Below are 19,932 nucleotides of genomic sequence, written 5' to 3'. Positions count from 1 at the left end.
ATATCAGAAGAAAATAAGAAGAATGTTAAATGATGTATCTGGATCCTTAAAAATACAGACAAGTGTTCTATATATGTTCAAAGAAAAAGAAACACATCACAAATGCTATTGCTGATTTCTTCAATCAAGAATTAATTAGGAATGTTAGTCTCTGCCCTGCATTTCTGAGGCTCTTAGACGATGGTTTTAAATTCCTCCCATTAAGTGTTATGTTCATGTAGCCACAAGGAAAAAAGAGAGAGATATCATTGCGCACTGAACCACTTCTAAAATGCCATCTATGTCCACAACATATTCACTCACATGATCTGGCAAATAACAGCGCTTGTGAAACAATCAGAACAGTTGCGTTCTCCTTCCTCTCACCACTAACAGTGTGTCTCGCACACAGGCAGGTCGGATGACGTCACTGGCTCCTCCCAACGCGTTGCATCACATGTCACGTGACTTTATCAAGGGTAGCCATGTGACCGCAAAGACTCCATCTTTATGCTCGTACAAGCATGCCGGTTGCCATAGTGACTGACGGTGATCATCGGAACATCATATTGATTCAGCGCTCGTATACTTTATTAGATTACATACAAACCTCATATCCATTTAAAAACAATCCCAAAAAATATCATAATTTATAAATACAAACATCATCATTTCTAGATAAAAATATATAAATAAAATCGAATTAATTTATTTCTGCTGGTTACCTACTCCCTCCAGTGGTCAAATACATGTATTACTTTCCAGCTAGCAGCATATGCATTTTGATCTCTTAATAATAAATACTCAATCTCTACAGGCAATATTTACAAACATGTGCCAGTATTACTCCTTGCTAGGTGATCAACCTATACATGGACACTATCAGCATTACCTTATTTGTATAAACCTATAGAAACAAATTTAATAGGATTTATAAAATATTATTTAAAATTAATAAAATGTTAAAACCCCTTATAAAAACATTGGACTTAAAAAATACTCAAAAATCAGAAATAAAACAATTCAAATCGAATTCAATGTTTAAGCCTCTAGGCGCAAAATTGTCAATTTCAAATATCCATCTGAATTCACTTTTGCTACGTTCTCTTATTTTGTTACTTCCTCTCTAATGAGGCTTATATTTATCAATCGCCCAAAATTTAAGTAATGTTGGATCCTTATTATGGTGAGAACCAAAATGACGTGATACACTATGTTTGGGGAACCCGTTTTTTATGTTCTGTACATGTTTAATAAGGATAATGCTGATAGTGTCTGCTGATAAATTAATTAGATTTTATTTATATATTTTTATCTAGAAATGATGATGTTGTTTGTATTTATAAATGATATTTTTTGGGATTGTTTTTAAATGGATATGAGGTTTGTATGTAATCTAATAAAGTATACGAGCGCTGAATCAATATGATGTTCCGATGATCACCGTCAGTCACTATGGCAACCGGCACGCTTGTACGAGCATAAAGATGGAGTCTTTGCAGTCACATGGCTACCCTTGATAAAGTTACGTGACATGTGACGCAACGCGTCGGGAGGAGCCAGTGACATCATCCGACCTGCCTGTGTGCGAGACACACTGTTAGCGGTGAGAGGAAGGAGAATGCGACTGTTCTGATTTTTTCACAAGCGCTGTTATTTGCCAGATCATGTGAGCGAATATGTTGTGGACATAGATGGCATTTTAGAAGTGGTTCAGTGAGCAATGATAACCCTCTCTTTTTTCCTTGTGGCTACATGAACATAAAACTTAATGGGTGGAATTTAAAACCATTGTCTAAGAGCCTCAGAAATGCAGGGGAGAGACCAACATTCCTAATTAATTGTTGATTGAAGAAATCAGCAATAGCATTTGTGATGTTTTTTTTTTTTCTTTGAACATATATAGAACACTTGTCTGTATTTTTAAGGATCCAGATACATCATTTAACATTCTTCTTATTTTCTTCTGATATTTCTTTAGGTGTTTTTTCACCATATGAAGGCAGCTATGGAATTTATCTATTAATTAGGCATGTGGTTCACTTAATAATTTTGTTTTTGATTCACGGCATATTTTATATTACATGATATAGTCCATCATTGTATTTAAATAGGAAGTTAATTGTAGCGCACTTATACTTTTTGTTAGATTTTATTGCAGTGGTATCAGAGGACTTTCTATATGGGTGCAGCTTAAATAATTTGGTTATTTCCTATTTTTCACCTATATCCCATAGTTTGGGATTTTTTGGCACATACATTCACATTCATCCCATTTCTCTGGGGATTAATTTGCACATTTCCTCATGTAATAGTAATTACATTATTTTTTTGCACTAGTTCAACCTACATAACTCACTTCACATATCAGCGCTTCAGTACACTATTAAAAACAATATGCGCTTCGCCACTCTGGGGGGTCTCCCAGCCCAAACAAAAGAGCCCACCACTCCCTCCAACCTCCTGAAAAAGGTTCTAGGGATATGGGATGGAGTATTCCAGAAAAAATATAAAAATCTGGGAAGATATATCATTTTTAGTAAGTTGACCCTACCCACTGGGGTCAATGGGAGAGTACGCCATGCTGCACACTTGCCAGTAAATTGCGTCATAAGGGGATGTAGATTGTTCTCTAGACAATCGGCTATTTTGCCGGTCACCTTATTTCCCAGGTACGTGAATTCACTCTACCCACCGGAGGGGAGTATGTGTATCAGCACGAGAGATCGAGGGGTGCAAAGGGAAGAGCACAGACTTGTCCCAGTTTATGCAAATACCCGAATAGCGACTAAATTGATCGAATAGGGCCAGTGCGGATTGTAGAGAGGACGAGGCATCCGCAAAGGAATAGTAAGGTGTTGTCTGTGTAGAGAGACAGCTTTTCTTCTATTGGACTCACAGGTATTCCACTCACCCTACTATCTGCTCTTTTGAGGATAGCTAGGGGTTCTAAGGCTAGGGTGAATAGTCCAGGGGACAATGGTCACCCCTGTTGTGTTCTGCGCCCCAGTGAAAACGAGTCCGATAAGGTACCGTTAGTACGTATTCTCGCTCGTGGATTAGCATATAGCATCTGCATCCAGGATTTAAACCTGATGGCCAAATCCAAATGTAGAGAGGACCTCCCAAAGGTACCCCCCACTCCACGGAGTCAAAGGCCTTCTCTGCGTCTTCTAATGCTGATGTCTGTCTCCCCACCCCAGCATTAACCCCGTCTGATCTGGGTGAACCAGCTCAGCTATGACTGTGTTCAGTCTGTTAGCAAGGACCTTGGATAGCAATTTTGCATTCACATTAAGAAGGGAGATAGGGCGGTAAGAAGAGCATAAAGAAGGGTCCTTCCCTGGTTTGGGGATCACCACTATATTATCGCCTCTCCCATGGATTTTGGTAGTGCTGGCGTTTGTGATGATTCAGCCAGTAATGTGTTTAGTCTGGGGGCCAAATCCTCATCGTATTGTTTGTAAAATGCTACTGGAATACCGCCAGGTCCCAGAGTCTTATCCGATTGTAGTGTCTTAAGTGCTTTCTGAATTTCCTCCACCGTGATGGGCTCATCTAGTTTGTTGCGGTAGGTCGCAGTCAGAACCGAAATGTCTATTACCTCCAAATATTCTGTCAGCTCCTCAACACTATACGTCGCCCTGGAACTGTAAAGTGATTGATAAAATGAGACAAAGCAGCGATTAATCTCGTCCGAGGCATAGAGAAGGTCACCGGAGGGGCCAAGGATAGAAGGAATACTCATACCCCCTGACTGCTCTCTGGACAACCAGGCTAACAGCCTTCCTGATCTTTATCCCAGCTCAAAAATGCGTTGAGACTGAGCCATTAACCTCTTTTGAGTGAGTGATGTACGAAGAAGAAGCACCTCCCTAGTCAGGTGTTGCAATTTATCATATTGTTGTGGGTCCCTACCCTAACATATAATGCTTCCTGAGCACTCATCTCCCCCTCTGCCCTGCCCCCTTTCCCAACGAATCTTGGCAATGATGGTCTGGTACTGCCCCCTCGTGTATTCCTTAAAGGCATTCCACACTGTAAGAGTATTTGCCGAACCAGTATCCCCTCATCGCCTCCTGGAATTGTGCCTCTACCTTCGCGTCCAAGACCCAGAACTGAGAGAGCCTCCATAATTTATCTGAAGGACTAACAGACTGGTCTAGGCTCTGAAGCAACTGTGCATGGTCTGAGATACCCCTAGGAAATATCTTCACATCCCTGACTCTGGGCAAGACTGGCCTTCCAGCGAAGATTAGGTTAATGCAGGAAAATATTTTGTGGGAGGCAGAATGGCACGTAAAGGCTCGAGACTGAGGATGTCTCCACCTCCACACATCTGTCATTCCATAAGTTTCCGCCCACGTCGCAATCCCAGAGTATACGGGGCTATCAGCCGTCAACCTGTCCATGCCCAAGTCAAGTCACCTAGAATAACAGGATTAACAGTGTCATATTCCGCTATCTTAGCATAATTTGGTTTAGCAACTGTAGGGACGCTGGAGGCGGCAGGTAGAGGCCAACTATAATCCACTTCAGAGAGTGAATCTGTGCATAAATAATCACATATCTGCCATTCGGGTCCAGGGTCAAGTCCAGTAGTCTGAAGGGGAGCGTTTTGGGCACCAGAACACTAACACCCCTCGCAAAGTTGGAGTGGGTGGAGTGATAGTGGAGTGATAGTGGTGACCAACCCACGTTTTTTTGTAAGAGTTTTAGTAAGAGTTTCGCTTCCCACCAGGTGGGTTTCTTGAAGCACACATATGTGCGGGTTATATGATTTAATAAATTGGAACACCAGTGAGCGCTTTATCTGAGAATTTAACCCCCTGGTGTTCCATGACAAAAGGTTAAAAGATGCCATGAGTGAGATATTGAAGAATAGGTTCAGGAGCACAGTGTACGGTCGCCCCTAGGCCAGACCACTAGACCCAGGAAGGACAGAGGCAGAGACACTGCAATGCTGACATGGTAAACATGGTGTTAGCCAAACACAAAGTCATGCAGAAAAATACAATAGTGCAACAGATAAACAAACCAAACCTTGTAGGGCAACCCCCCCACCCCACTTGTCCCCCTAAAACTGAGGAGGGCTTTCATCCCAGAGCCAATTCAGCATAACGGCTGCAAAAGGGGGCCTGTGCAAGAAACGGGTTCCACCCGCAGGACAGTTTCTGGGGGGTGCAAGCGAGCAGTCTGGCTCTCAGATGTTGGAAATAATATATATATAGAGAAAGGGGGGGTGTGGAGGCACCAACTGTAGTAGCCTATTTATGCAAAATAAAAGTTAGTGTAAAGATTACACTTACTGGTTCGCAGGGTGGAAGTGTCCTTTAAGATTGGCAGTGTCCTGGGATGTGCTGGTGTCCTGTTTCCAGCTCAGATCTCGTCCCTTCAGCCGTCTGGGTGTAGAACCTGTTCAAAGGCTGAACCGCTGCATCCAGTGTATGGAAAGCTCCACGCTGACCACTCTGGAGCGCGGAAGCGGAAATGACGTCACTGATGCACGGCAAGCGTCCAGGCTGGTGTTGGGGATAGTACAGGGATAGTACAGGCTACGCGCTCGGGGCTCACAGCTCCTTCTACTGGCCTTTTTCTGGAAATAATATAGTTCAGGTTTAAGGAGCCCTTGGATTCCCCACCTTCAGGCAGGAGTTTTGATCCATTTAAAAAAATGCAAAATGAAGGTGTCCTCTGCCTCACTCCCTGGTAAGGAAAGAAGCAGTGATTTGTCGAGTCACCTGACGTTGTCAGGGGTGCCTGCTTTAGGTTGCAAACAATAAAGGAACAGGGCACCTGAGGTGCAACATATGATGGCCATTGCCACAATCCCACATAAAGCAAACTTGGGGGAAACAGGAGAAACCTAGGGGTCCCGGTACCAGTCACGTACATGAGCAGCATGGGCTGTCCCCCTAAGGCACAACAGATACAGGTAAGGGGATCAGGCAGTCTATATGACCCATTCATCAGGGAGAAACAAGTATAGATCTGTGAATTAGGCTCAATAATCAGCTCAGGACAAATTCTGCAGTGAGGCCGGAGCCATTAACTTACGTGTCCGCAGGTCAGCGGTTGGTTGGCAAAGAATCAAGCCAGGCCTACACCTCTCTCGGTGTAGTGAAGAAGCAGGTCGTCTCCCCGTCCTGGACCCTCAGTCGTGCCGGGAAGAGAAAACTATAGGGGATGTTCTGGGCCCTCATTGCCACCTTCATCTGATCGAATGATTTCCATTGTTTTTGCGTCTCCACCAAATAATCCGGGAAGATCAGCAATATTGTTCTTGTGCAGCTCTCCCTGGGCTCTAGAGGCTCTAGAGGCACGAAGTATTTCATCCCTATCTCTAAAATTAAGCAGACGGAGGATAAATGTCCTTGGAGATGTTCCTGGGGGTCCTGGCTTAAGTAAAACATAATGAGTTTCCTTCCCCTGCCGTATGCCGCTCCAGAAGACCTGTGTTTCATCCAGGTAGTTTTGGCCGACATTTGTGAGGAAATACACTCACCGGATCCGGGGAAAAGAAGGCAGCCCAGCGGAGCTCAAGAAGAAGCGGCCGCTTACGTCGCCATCTTGGACACGCCCCCCTGAGACTGCATTTCTGCCTTCTGAAATTCAGGAGGACATCAAGGCATCTGCATTCTAAATTAAAAAAAATTGCAATATCCAAAATCTAGTAGTAAACAACCAAATTAGTGCCATAAACAGAAGAAAGTTTAAACAGCCAGGTCAAACAGGTCAGACCCATGCATTCCAAAATGTACATTAACTGAAACAGTTCTGTATGCATGAGTGTGTCAAAATACATGCTAATTGCTGCTGAGGTGTGATCGGTGGGTATATTTTCCCATGTGGTATCCAGTTTAAGACCCTGCAAGTGCAGAAAAATATCTATAAAGCAGAGGTACAATGTAGAGTAGTTTACTGTAAATACTATCACAATTATTTCTAGTGTAAGTGTTGGCATCCCTTTTGTAAACTTCTATATTGTACGCATCAGAGGGAATTTAATGTTTAGCTCTATAAGCCATACAAGTCATTTCATAAGAACCATAGACATTTATTGGCGGTATTCTTTATTAAAATACATCCCCCTATTCTTTGGCAGTGGTATAAGATAACTATCCAATGCCAGATTTATAAGGGGGCAAAAGGGCCATTTGCTCCAGGCCCCTCTGCTAGAGGGGGCCCATTCCTTCTTTTATAAAAAAAATGTAATAATTATAAAATTACTTTTATTATTACAAAAATTAACAAAGTGTGTGGGTGTCAGGATACGAAGCAGTTAAGCCTGACTTCAGAGGCAAATAAGGTAAACAGATGTTTTCCATTTCAACTTCTCATATTATTATCCTGATCTATTGGAGATGTTTGTTTCAATGTTTGTTTTTGACGGCATCACAGAATTTATTCCCTTGTTGATGAAAGACAAGTGGGTGGGACAAGGGAAAGTGGCAGGAAACAGCCCCGACCCATCGTGTGGGAGCGAAGTTAATGACCAGCAGTGAGAAACATGAAAGAGAAGCTCACTCGCCCGCTTGACCCTGACAGGGTCAAGGGGTGAATCTGACACCACGCTCCCGAATAGGGTAAAACTTTGTTAGCAAGTTTTACTTCAAATTACAAGATTGGTCAAAGCCGGGACAGGCGTAGGGTTTATCATTCATAACAGTTCACTTTTTTATGTCATATAATTTAATTTCTATATTAAGGGGCCCCCCAACTTGAAGTGCCCAGGCCGCCCAAGGTCTAAATCCGGCACTGTAACCATCCCCCAAGTGGGATTACAGTACACAAATTAAGTACCTTCCTGCAAAGCAAGACACCTAGCTCCTTTGGAGAATTATTTTTGAAAAGATTTTTATATGAAATACAAAACGACACCAGCAATCCTTTGCAATCCAGCTATACTTGGGGCTGGAGGACTGGAGAAAAGTACTATACACTCAATGTTCCTACAGTTATTGTCATTGGCAAAGATTTTGGGGTAGGTGGCAGGAGTGTAGTTACCGTACTTATTTTCTTGTTTTTGCCTGTTAAATGCGATGGGCAGTTGATAATTGCATAAAAATAGACTCATGCTATGCAAAGACTAAGACCCATTTCACAGTGGGGCCGCGTTAGTGCTAAAGCAAAGAAGGGACTGGGTGAAAGCACTCATTGTAATGAATAGGAGGCAGTTTTTAGGTGCTATTTCTAGCGTTAAAACGCCTGAAAACTGCCTCAAGGTGAAAGGGGTCTAATACATGTATGAATTTAATGAAGGGGTGTTTGTTCTTTATGAATAATAACATTTATTAATAGATTCTAAGGCCCCTTTCACACTTGTGCGACTTGTCCTGCGACTTGGGACTGCAAAGTCGAATGACAAGTCATACCCTATGATTTCCAATGAGTATCATTCATATTTGTGCGACTTCAAAGTGGTCCCTGCACTACTTTGGTCCAACTTTAATGTGACTTCAAATCGCATACAAGTCGCACGACTTTCAGGTCGTACAAGTGTGAAAGGGACTAGTAGATTTTGTCTTTGACAATATATCAGAGGTGGTACCATCAGGCTAGCTGCATACCTAATAAAACCAGCTAGCTAATCCAATTGAATGAAAGGTTGAGGCTGGGTTCACACTGTGTGTGTGGACACGGCTCACCGCAGGGGTCCGTTTCAGGGACAAATCAGGCCCAAATATTTGTCTGATATTGGACCTGAAACAGAGCCAAACATGCACAGGACCTTTCTGCAAGGTGTTTCGCGGCTGCCCCAGAGATGTGTGAACCGGCTCCACTGAGAGCCGGTCACACTCTCCTGTCATGCAAATTGGATGCAGGGAAACCCACATCCAATTAGCATAAGTGTGAACCCAGCCTTAGACCACACAGAAAAATAAATGTAAATGATGAAGTAATAACCCACAAAGCTGGTACTCACCTCTGTTTATGCAACATGCTGCAATATTATTCTGGCTTCTGCTTTACATGGTTCTGTTCAGGCAGTTCTTACTAATCATAGATTTCCCTGACAAAGCTTAGAGCAGAAGGGTGTAATAGGATGCCTAACAATGTTGTATTTTTTCCTGGAGAATTTTTTAATTAATTCATTAGAAAAATCTTAAAAGTGCGTTCTCTGTTTGTAAGATTGAAGAATAAATATAAATCCCCAGTATCCTACTTCAAAAGATCAAATGGATGGCGACGAGAGCACCATTCAGTTTTCATAGTCCAAAATAAATGCATTAGTCACAAGATTCTTTATCCACCTGCTGACTGCAATACATAAATACAGTCAGGTCCATAAATATTGGGACATCGACCATTCTAATCTTTTTGGCTCTATACACCACCACAATGGATTTGAAATGAAACAAACAAGATGTGCTTTAACTGCAGACTTTCAGCTTTAATATGAGGGTATTTACATCCAAATCAGGTGAACGGTGTAGGAATTACAACAGTTTGTATATGTGCCTCCCACTTTTTAAGGGACCAAAAGTAATAGGACAATTGGCTGCTCAGCTGTTCCATGGCCAGGTGTGTGTTATTCCCTCATTATCCCATTTACAAGGAGCAGATAAAAGGTCCAGAGTTCATTTCAAGTGTGATATTTGTATTTGGAATCTGTTGCTGTCAACTCTCAATATGAGATCCAAAGAGCTGTCACTATCAGTGAAGCAAGCCATCATTAGGCTGAAAAAATAAAACAAACCCATCAGAGAGATAGCAAAAAACATTAGGTGTAGCCAAATCAACTGTTTGGAACATCCTTAAAAAGAAAGAATGCAACGGTGAGCTCTGCAACACCAAAAGACCCGGAAGACCACGGAAAACAACTATGGTGGATGACCGAAGAATTCTTTCCCTGGTGAAGAAAACACCCTTCACAACAGTTGGCCAGATCAAGAACACTCTCCAGGAGGTAGGTGTATGTGTGTCAAAGTCAACAATCAAGAGAAGACTTCACCAGAGTGAATACAGAGGGTTCACCACAAGATGTAAACCATTGATGAGCCTCAAAAACAAGAAGGCCAGATTAGAGTTTGCCAAACCAAATCTAAAAAAGCCTTCACAGTTCTGGAACAACATCCTATGGACAGATGAGACCATAATCAACTTGTACCAGAGTGATGGGAAGAGAAGAGTATGGAGAAGGAAAGGAACTGCTCATGATCCAAAGCATACCACCTCATCAGTGAAGCATGGTGGTGGTAGTGTCATGGCGTGGGCATGTATGGCTGCCAATGGAAATGGTTGTATTTATTGATGATGTGACTGCTGACAAAAGGATGAATTCTGAAGTGTTTCAGGCAATATTATCTGCTCATATTCAGCAAATGGCTTCAGAACTCATTGGACGGCGCTTCACAGTGCAGATGGACAATGACATGAAGCATACTGCAAAAGCAACCAAAGAGTTTTTTAAGGGAAAGAAGTGGAATGTTATGCAATGGCCAAGCCAATCACCTGACCTGAATCCGATTGAGCATGCATTTCACTTGCTGAAGACAAAACTGAAGGGAAAATGCCCCAAGAACAAGCAGGAACTGAAGACAGTTGCAGTAGAGGCCTGGCAGGGCATCACCAGGGATGAAACCCAGCATCTGCTGATGTCTATGCGTTTCAGACTTCAGGCTGTAATTGACTGCAAAGTATTTGCAACCAAGTATTAAAAAGTGAAAGTTTGATGGATGATTGTTAATCTGTCCCATTACTTTTGGTCCCTTAAAAAGTGGGAGACACATATACAAACTGTTGTAATTCCTACACTGTTCACCTGATTTGGATTTCAAATCCATTATGGTGGTGTATAGAGCCCAAAAAAAATTAGAATTGAGTCAATGTCGCAATATTTATGGACCTGACTGTATATGTTGCGGCTTGCAAATGGCTGTTAGACATAACCACAGTATTTTTAATTTTTTTCCAGCCGGCGATTGGCTTTCTCATGAAAGCGGTCCGCGTGGCTAATTAGCTGCTGAATCGCTTTCAAAAGCAGCGGGTTGGTTAAATAATGATTTGATTTGGTCATTTTTCTATATTTTTGGATGCATAGAATGCACTTTTTGGTAATTTTTTATTAGCAGATAGCATGTCTATTTTTTTTTTTTATGTATAATAAAAAAATTGTGTACAATATACTTGGCTATGTGTTTTACTTCAAAAAATACAATGTAAAATTGACAAGGGACACCAACATAGTTGTATCTTTGTTCTTAAAAACTACGGGATAATGGTGTTGTGGTAACTTGCACAAATAAAAAAACAAAAACATAACAATATTATTCTAGATATTAGAAAAAGCCTTTGAAAATTTGTTTGCAAAAACTCCATCAGTATCACCAGCAAAGCAGCTTCATTATTATCCCATTAAAGAAGAGAATTGTGCGCTGCATTTGGAGATTTCATAATTTGCCACGTCACGAATGTTAACTTTCCATTACGAAAGCTTGTTTACAAGACCGACCGCTTCTGCTTCCGAGACATGTTGTACTTTGGACTTTTGTTTGACAGACTTGTGTACACACGCTCGGAAAGTCCGACAACACACATTTGTTGGCGGAAAATTTGAGAACATGCTAGCCAACATTTGTTAGCAGAAAGTCCGACAACAAATATCCGATGGAGCATACACAAGGTTGGACTTACCGCCAACAAGCTCACATCCAACATTTCCCATCGGAAAATCCAATCATGTGTACGTGGCATCGGGCTTACCATTTTTACCAGCGCGCCCGGGAAGCGATCCAATGGTTCACATGGCTAGCCATAGAGGTGGAGAGAGGCCAGATTGTCTGATCACCTTTATGATCTTGGAGGACCGGAGCGATGTCATGACATCACTTCCAGTCTAGGGTTAAGCAAAAGATCACTTTTTTTTTTGATCTTTCGCTTTTAAAGGTAGAGGAGAGATTTGGGGTCTTATAGACCCCAGATCTCTCCATAAAGAGAACCTGTCATCCCTTATTTCTATTACAAGCGATGTTTATATTCCCAGTAAAAGGAATAAGAAAGTGATCAAAAAAATTAAAGAGACTGTGTAAACATAAATAAAAAGGAAAAAAATAAAAGCGCCCCCTGTCCCTCCGTGCTTGTGCGCAGAATCAAAGGTATTGCCGAAAAAGGTAGTGCAAAAGCAATAATTCTAGCACAAGACATCCTCTGTAACTATAAACAGGTAAACTGTAAATTTTTTTTTAAGCGTTGCCTATTAACATGTTAGGTATCTATTTACTCGGCGTAACATCATCTTTTATATTTTACCAAAACATTGGATTATATATTGTGTTTTTTTTGCATTAGAATTCATTAAAGTGTATTTTTTCCCAAAAATTTGCGTTTGAAAAATCGTTGCGCAAATATCGTCTGACATAAAAATTGCATTGATTGCCGTTTTATTCTCTAGGGTCTCTGCTAAAAAAAATATATAATGTTTCGGGGTTCTAAGTAATTTTCTAGCAAAAAATACAGATTTTTACGTGTAAATAAAAAGTGCCAGAAAATGCTTGGTCAGCAAGTGGATATAAATGAGGTTTTGAGGGTTTAAAAAGCCCCCTTTATTAGGGATTGAAACTTTTGGACTGGAAAAAATCTGGAAGAATTCCTAGAGAATTTTTGTAACAGAGAGATCCCAATCACTGTTAAACTGCTTTTAGACCACCCACCGCACATTTACTGTGGCAGGGTGGCCTGGCTGCTCGAAAAACACATGCCCCCCCGCGACCTGCTCCTGCTGTGATTGGGCACAGCAGGAGCCAATCAGCTGGCCTGGCAGACACGATGCTCGCTGGTACCCAGCGATCTCTCCCAAGAAAAGCAGAACGGCGGTCTGCCTATGTAAACAAGGCAGATAGCCGTTCTATCAGAGGAGAAGAGAGAGATTTTGTGTTTCTGCTCTCTTCCTCCAGTCAAAGTATCCCCCACACAGTTATCAAGCACTCCCTAGAAGCACTTTTATCCCTTTGATCGCCCCTGATGTTAACCCCTTCCCTGCCAGTGTCAGTAGTAGAGTAACAGTGCATTTTTTTTTTAGCACTGATCACTGTTTTGGTGTCACTGGTCCCCAGAAAGTGTCACTTAGTGTCAGATTTGTCTGCCGCAATGTCAGAGTCCCTCTAAAAATTGCTGATCGCCGCCATTACTAGTAAAAATAAAAATGCCATAAATATATCCCATCATTTGTAGACTGGATAACTTTTGTGCAAACCAATATACTCTTAGTGGAATTTTTTTACCAAAAACATGTAGCAGAATATATATTGTCCTAAGTTGATGAAGAAATTTAATTTTTTACATTTTTTTATTGGATATGTTTTATAACAGAAAGTGGTTATATGAAGTGGTTAAGCAGGCTGTGTCTAATAAATGTATTCTGGACTATAAGAACCCTGTGGCACTCTCTTTTCTATCTATTTAAAGACATTACCCAAGGGACCAGTTGTTTCTGCCTATATTTACTAACAATTTTCACATCTATTTTGTATACTTACAAATTTTGCTTAGAGCTAGACAAACCTTGAATGCTATATGCTATTTTAAATGCTTCAGGTATAAGTAAAGAATCAGTGCATACTGGAGTACAGGTCCAACATAGCAAACAATTGATTCTTTGGGGATTACAAAACACATTGTGCCCAGGAATACTAAACACGGGAATGCTGAAACGAAGGGGGTGCCAAGATACTTCTACGTTCATAGACTAGTGTAGCCTTCTTTTGGGGGGGTTATGAGAAATCAAAACAGGATATTATGCTAAACCTGTAGGTAAATAAGAGAACCAGAACCTTTAGAGTGGGTTTAATTATAAAGTGAGTGCCTCCACCCAGGACCCAGAGGGGATTCCCTTCCTTGGAAAATGATAAGTAATTGGGAGCAGAGGAACTACTGCAACCAGCATATGACATTAACCATGCGTACATAGATGCATGCCAGTATGGAAATAATACAATCTTTATATAAGAAACTATTAATACTAGTACATCCATCCAATGTAAATCAGGTATTATTGTAAAGGCCCCAACAAGAGTCTTGGTGGAATTGTGCACATATACCAGGGCATATACAGTTATTAGTAAAGATACCTCTAGATAAATGTTGCAGCAAAGTTCAGCTGTAGGGGTTCCTGAGAATGATCCCAATGTGTCATCTGTTTGCGTTGGAGCCCCGAAGACAAGATCAGTGGTGAAGGGAGATCCTCCAATCGTTGTCCAACCAGCCTGGATCACAGATTCTCACCAGCCATGGTATGGCACTGAAACTCAGAATCAGCCTATCTACTCTGCACCCTAATTCCTAGTAGCTTCTAAGCTGTCATACAACCTGACCTCTAACTATCAAGTGGCTGTCGAATGCCTAACCTGGCTCTAGCCTATGCTTGTCATTGAACACTGAGCTAAAGCTAGCTATAGAATCCCAGACCAGAAGCTACAGCATTAACTAAAATACTAGAAGCTGCATATAAACTCTATAAAATATGGGGAAAGTGTTTGACTTTTCATGAAGCGTGCAGCATATAAACTCTATTGCAATAGGCAAGTTCACTTACTAAAATACTGAACGGTGACCACTACATACAGTAGCACAGACCTAGCAATCTGGCACTTGGCATGTGAGATAACAATAAGACAGAGATACTGCATATCTGTCACAAGGACTGAGATACACACTCAAGGAGCTATGGGCAGCTGCTGCTAAATGTATTAAAACATTTTCTTTGTAAAGGACAGCTTTTTGAATGATTTTTTTCCCCGCTGGATGTCATGAAGTATCAGTGCCAGACATATGCATTTATTACAAATGCTTTGTCTTTTGTGTCAATTGAAAAAGACGGGGGGGTGTACAACTTGGTGTAGCATTGGTTGCAACTGCAAAGAGGACCATCAGAATAGAGAGCAACCCCATTTTCCTGCCATTTATTGCCTTACACTAACTTTGCTCCAGTGTCCTCCACATTGTTTGACTACCAGACTCTTGTTGGTGTGAGCCCAGAACTATGTTTTTTTTCCTCTGTGATAGCGGGATTACAGTTACAAGAGTAACTTAGTAAACTATACAAGAAGAGCAAGACATGAGTCATGACATTAATTCAGGTAATTGTGTGCCTTTGCCAAGACAAGGGGAAGTTAGGTATTGCAAAGAATTCTGAAGAAGCCTACTGTTTTGCCCCTGCTTAAAGAGGAAGCTGTGCCCAAAAAGGAAAGCAGAGGATAAAGGACCAGTGAACAGTATTATTTATGGTCTCCCTGCAGCTGATGTTTCCCACATTACTGATCTACCATGTCTTATTGTGCACTGTATCTCTTGGTAGAAACAGGGTTTTTCTTCCTCATATCAGAGCCTCCACTGAGGAAAACAGTGATATCACTGAATCTAATTCTAAATATCCTGAGTCTAGCAGTCAGAGGCAGCAGTAACTTGGATCTCACACTTCAGATATACAGCTATAAGGCTGTAAGCACTGGATTGCCTAGGTACACCCACATACCAAGTGCATTGTTATTTTTTTCTTTAGGAATTCAAGACAAAGTCTACGAAGTCAATCATTTGATTGATACAGCGATGAAGTTGTATGTTTGTACCCTAATAAAAATGGTAATATGAATTTGCTAGAATCACTGCATATAGCCAAAAGATTGAAAGAAAACCAACAATACAGATGTAAGACTTGATGGTCTATTTCAAATGTTAAAACAAAGGAATGTAAAGATTGCATGAATTTTAGTACAATAAAATAAAAGCATAATAGATAAAAATGTATACATAAACAGGACAAGAACAACTGTTTAGGATGATGTTTTAATAAAAGTCGTATATCTTTCCTCCAATATATAAATTTGGCTCCTAACTTTGCCAGAAGGAGGACATCTAGACAAGTATCCATTTTTCTTGTCATTTACTGTGTTTCTTCTTTATAAACATGGAAAGCAAAGTCAAATTAAAGGATAAAAACAAAGATAAAAAAACATCCGCCATCTCCATTAAACCATTTTAAAAAATAAATTTAGCAAATTCCATTGACAGAAAAATATGACACATTTTTCAGAATTAACATGAGTGTCATGCAGGAACATCTTTATACACATGATCGTGTCTGAAAAGACCTGTCAACTTAGCAAAACATATGTGCAGTATTTTTCCTAAAGAATATTAAAATTGCGTTCTATCGGTGTGTTACGCTTTGGATATCATGCCATAAAGGTCTCAAGCACATATTTTGTAATTATAAAAATTGCAGCGTGTGAGAATAATGGTGCATTCCAGTTAGAAGCATCTTTGAGATAAAGAATCTAAATATCAATATTGCTATACAGACGGAGATACATGCTGAAAGAGCCATCCTTAAGAGCAAGCTACTCCAGAATAAAAAAGATCTCCTGTACCCAAATAGTGGTATTCTTCATAATTTATAACACTAACTTAGTCATTTATATCATTTTTTTTTTGGCCTTACAATCTATTTGGGGTTTTTAGTGCAGTATTTGTTAAATCAACTATCCTGATTACATACTGTATGCATCTGACCAAAATCTTTGCCCATATCTACAATTAACTGCAATGAAGAATATTACAGTAAATTACAATGATAAGTTTTGCGGACATTTGTAGCTTTTGTAATGAAAATGCTGATATATAGACTAGCTCCTAGGGAGCCCAGTTTCTATGGTCCATATAGATGGGATGGGTGGCGGTCACATACAACTGTTTTCCAATTCAATCTATGGCATTTAAACTGACCAGGGGAATGGAAGTTTGTATATTCCATAAACAGGCAAATAAATATACTAATAGCCCTAAATATGGCAGGACAGTCCCTGCCAAGGTGGGCATGTTATCTCTCAATGACTGACATACTACATTCAAAGAATAAAGAGCTTTCTAAGCAGAACTACCACTTAGGGTAAATGAAAGCCATATTGTCTCTTTAATTAATAGGAGGGTCTTATCGTGTATTCTGGTTTGTAAATGTAGGCTTAACTATTTAACATGATTTGTCATTGTAAAAAATGCTGCCCTGGGCGTTACATCATAATTACAGCCATGTAGCAGGTTTGACTGTTCATATTCTATTCAAGTCACAGGTGGCATCGTGCTTTAAAATAAATACATCCAGACAATTAGCCAGATATTATAAGGTACACTTGCCATTGGTTTATGTTACAGAGACCCAATATAATAGAAGGAATAGATGCCGTAACAATTTAAATGCTATACAAAGAAAGGCCTCCAAAACCTAAAAGCAATATAATACCCTCCCTCGACGAAGTGCCTATGGCCTTGAAACTTGGCTTTGTAGACTATAAATACAGTCTTAACACTGTAACTGGTAAATTAGTGTTATTTAAATGAACCCCCACCGACTTTCCATGACATACTGCCATGTAAGGAAGTGTGGTGTTTAAAGACTGGAGTATGTTGGTGTTTATCAGTTTATGTAAGTGGTATAGTAATAAATAAACGAATAAAGAATTATAATTTTGAATGTGTTGTAGATTATCCCTTAACGGAGTTCCCCTTTAGGAATATTAGTATTCCCCAAGGAGCTATATGACCTCAGTAAATGTACTAGGCCTCCAGCCTCGGGTATTTATATGACCTCTAAAATCTATGGCAAAGTTTCAGTAGTGGGTACATGATCCCTTATATCCATGATACAGTTGTTTTGTTAATGCACAAACATGCCAATTTTTTATTTATTTATATAATGGTCCTCAAATTAAAATTGATAGTGAAGCATTACCACAACATCACACAATGGGCTTACTTACACAATAGTACATATATGCAATACAACTCTCAATAGTCAAAATAATGCAATCGCAGATTGTCTGTTGAGATGCTTTCTTTTTTCATAGCCTCAGTGAATAAATGACTATTTAAAATCTAGAAATCTCTGGCTCACTCCCGCTTTAGTTATAGCTCCAAATATATGAACCGGTTGTAGATATGAATTACAGATGTAAAATTATACTTATCCACACAACCACACAAAGAAGAGTGAAAGTGGACAGCATTTAATAGAGTTGTAATGGGGATTTGTTGAATCTACGACAATAAGAGCATAAAAGGCCTTGATGAGTTCCTATGCACATATGCCAATTGTGTGATATCATATGACATTATTCCTTTTATAATTATTCTCACACTCTGCCATTATTTGAGTTCATCCCAGATAAAGTGCTTTGTGAAACTCATGGCTAAGATACGAAGACGAAGGATTAAGTTCACCCATATGGAGTGTTCAGTCACCCTCAAAAGTCATGTGTTGACAGTAGCAGTCTTAGTGTTCTGTTGAGTCATTCTATCTGTTTCTGTTGAAGACTTGTCTGTAGGTTTAGGAGAAGAGTTGAAAGCTCAATCCGTTGCTATATGTTTAAGTGGCATCACTCATGCTGAGCAGGCTGTTGATGATTGGTTGATGGTTCCCCACTGGGTGCTTCTCCCTCTTCATCAGAAACACCTTCGAGATGGTACACTGTACGTATGGTACGAGTAGTGAATGGAAGAGGTGCCCTCCTGCAACAGAAAGAGTGATTAAAGTAAAACTATGGCTTTTTTGAAGAAAACAGGTCTACTATATAATACATACTACATATTTCAAAACCCTACATGCTTCTTTAGATAACAACAACCATTCTCTACCATACTATAGAAGAACCATACTATAGAAGAGGGAATGTCTCTATTGAGATTTCGTGGAGATTTATGAGCAGATTCAATTGAAATGAATTCCATACAAATTAAATTAGTATCTAGGTTGATGATCTTCCCTCGTGATAGTGCGTTTCCCACATTACTCTAATCAATGCAAACCATTGATTCTCTAATTCCTCTCTCAGATTTAAGGATAGCAGTATTTTTTTCCATTGTGATGTCACTTGCAGCATTCACTTTTTCCCCACTGTACAGGGGTGTGTGGGATGGACCAGATGGAGGCCCTACATATCACCCTTGTTATGTAGGCACTCTCTCAAGCTGCAGCTTCCAACAGCTCTGTGCTGTGGGCTAGCTACCAAGAGCATATTGCTCATTCTTGTAACAGTTCTGGGTGTCCATGAACTGTTACTATAGGCTTCTGCCACTGCACAGAAGCCTGTCTTGCGAATGAGGAGCAGAGCCAGGTGAAGAATGAAGCCTATGTATGCGAGAACCTCCTACAAAAAGGCAGAAATGCCTAAAAAAAAAAAAAAAAAAAAAAAAAAAAAATTTACACAAGAGCATGGTAACAACAAGTGGTCATAATGTTTATATGTACTTTTGGCGGCAGTGACGACTGGTCAGCTTTACCAGAAACTGCACTTATATTGGTATGGAAGCTGATTAATTTTAATAGATGACATATTTTGTGATGGGACACTTGATACACCATATACTATTGAAAATACTGTTAATGTTTTTTCTTGAAAATCAGCTTTAAAAGCGGATCTTCACCCATAAATCAAATGCCTCCTGTCCACCCCTCCTCTACTCTGCTACCTGTATAGTGGGCTTTTTTTTTAAACCTTTTTTTCAGAAATAGTGTTTGGTCCCGCCTCCAATACACGTCATTCTTCTAGGCAAAGGACTGAGCAGTGGCAGGGTATGGGAGGATCTCAGCGGGGCAATGCTGGATGGGTGAGTATCTGAAACATACAGATACCACCTCCCGGTAAGTGGGGCTAAGAGGAAAATGAGGAGGGGGGGTGTATGTGGAGATCCGCTTTAATGAGTGATCATTACATCTGATGAGGAGGCAAACATTCAATATCCAGTACCACTGTATGAATCCACTGTCTGAATTTAAGCTGGCTATAGATGGATCGAAATTCGGACAGTTCAGCAGGCACCAGACCAATTTTGATCCATCTATACCAAGCCAAGTTAGAGAAAGGTCGATCTAATGATCGATATCTCTCATATCTCTCGATTGGGACTGTTGGTAAAGCTGGGTATACAAGTAAAGTTTTTTTCATTCAGCTGGAGGATTGG

At 40.4% G+C, this 19,932-nt stretch overlaps 1 protein-coding gene across 7 annotated transcripts in view; it reads right to left on the bottom strand.

Moving 5' to 3' along the window:
- Nucleotides 1-15,748: 15,748 nt before the first annotated feature.
- LOC141110881 (myosin-10-like) overlaps nucleotides 15,749-19,932 on the bottom strand; it is a 308,010-nt gene continuing 303,826 nt past the window's right edge. For all 7 annotated transcript variants that reach the window (XM_073602623.1, XM_073602621.1, XM_073602624.1 and 4 more), the window contains one exon: nucleotides 15,749-18,480. In XM_073602623.1, coding sequence (XP_073458724.1) covers nucleotides 18,348-18,480 — 133 coding nt within the window. In that variant the 3' untranslated portion in view covers nucleotides 15,749-18,347. The remainder of the gene's footprint in view (nucleotides 18,481-19,932) is intronic.

This window comes from Aquarana catesbeiana, linkage group LG10 (assembly GCF_042186555.1).
Source record: "Aquarana catesbeiana isolate 2022-GZ linkage group LG10, ASM4218655v1, whole genome shotgun sequence".
NCBI lineage: Eukaryota > Metazoa > Chordata > Amphibia > Anura > Ranidae > Aquarana > Aquarana catesbeiana.
Note: the sequence above shows the minus strand (reverse complement) of the source record. Positions and strands in the feature narration are given on the sequence as shown.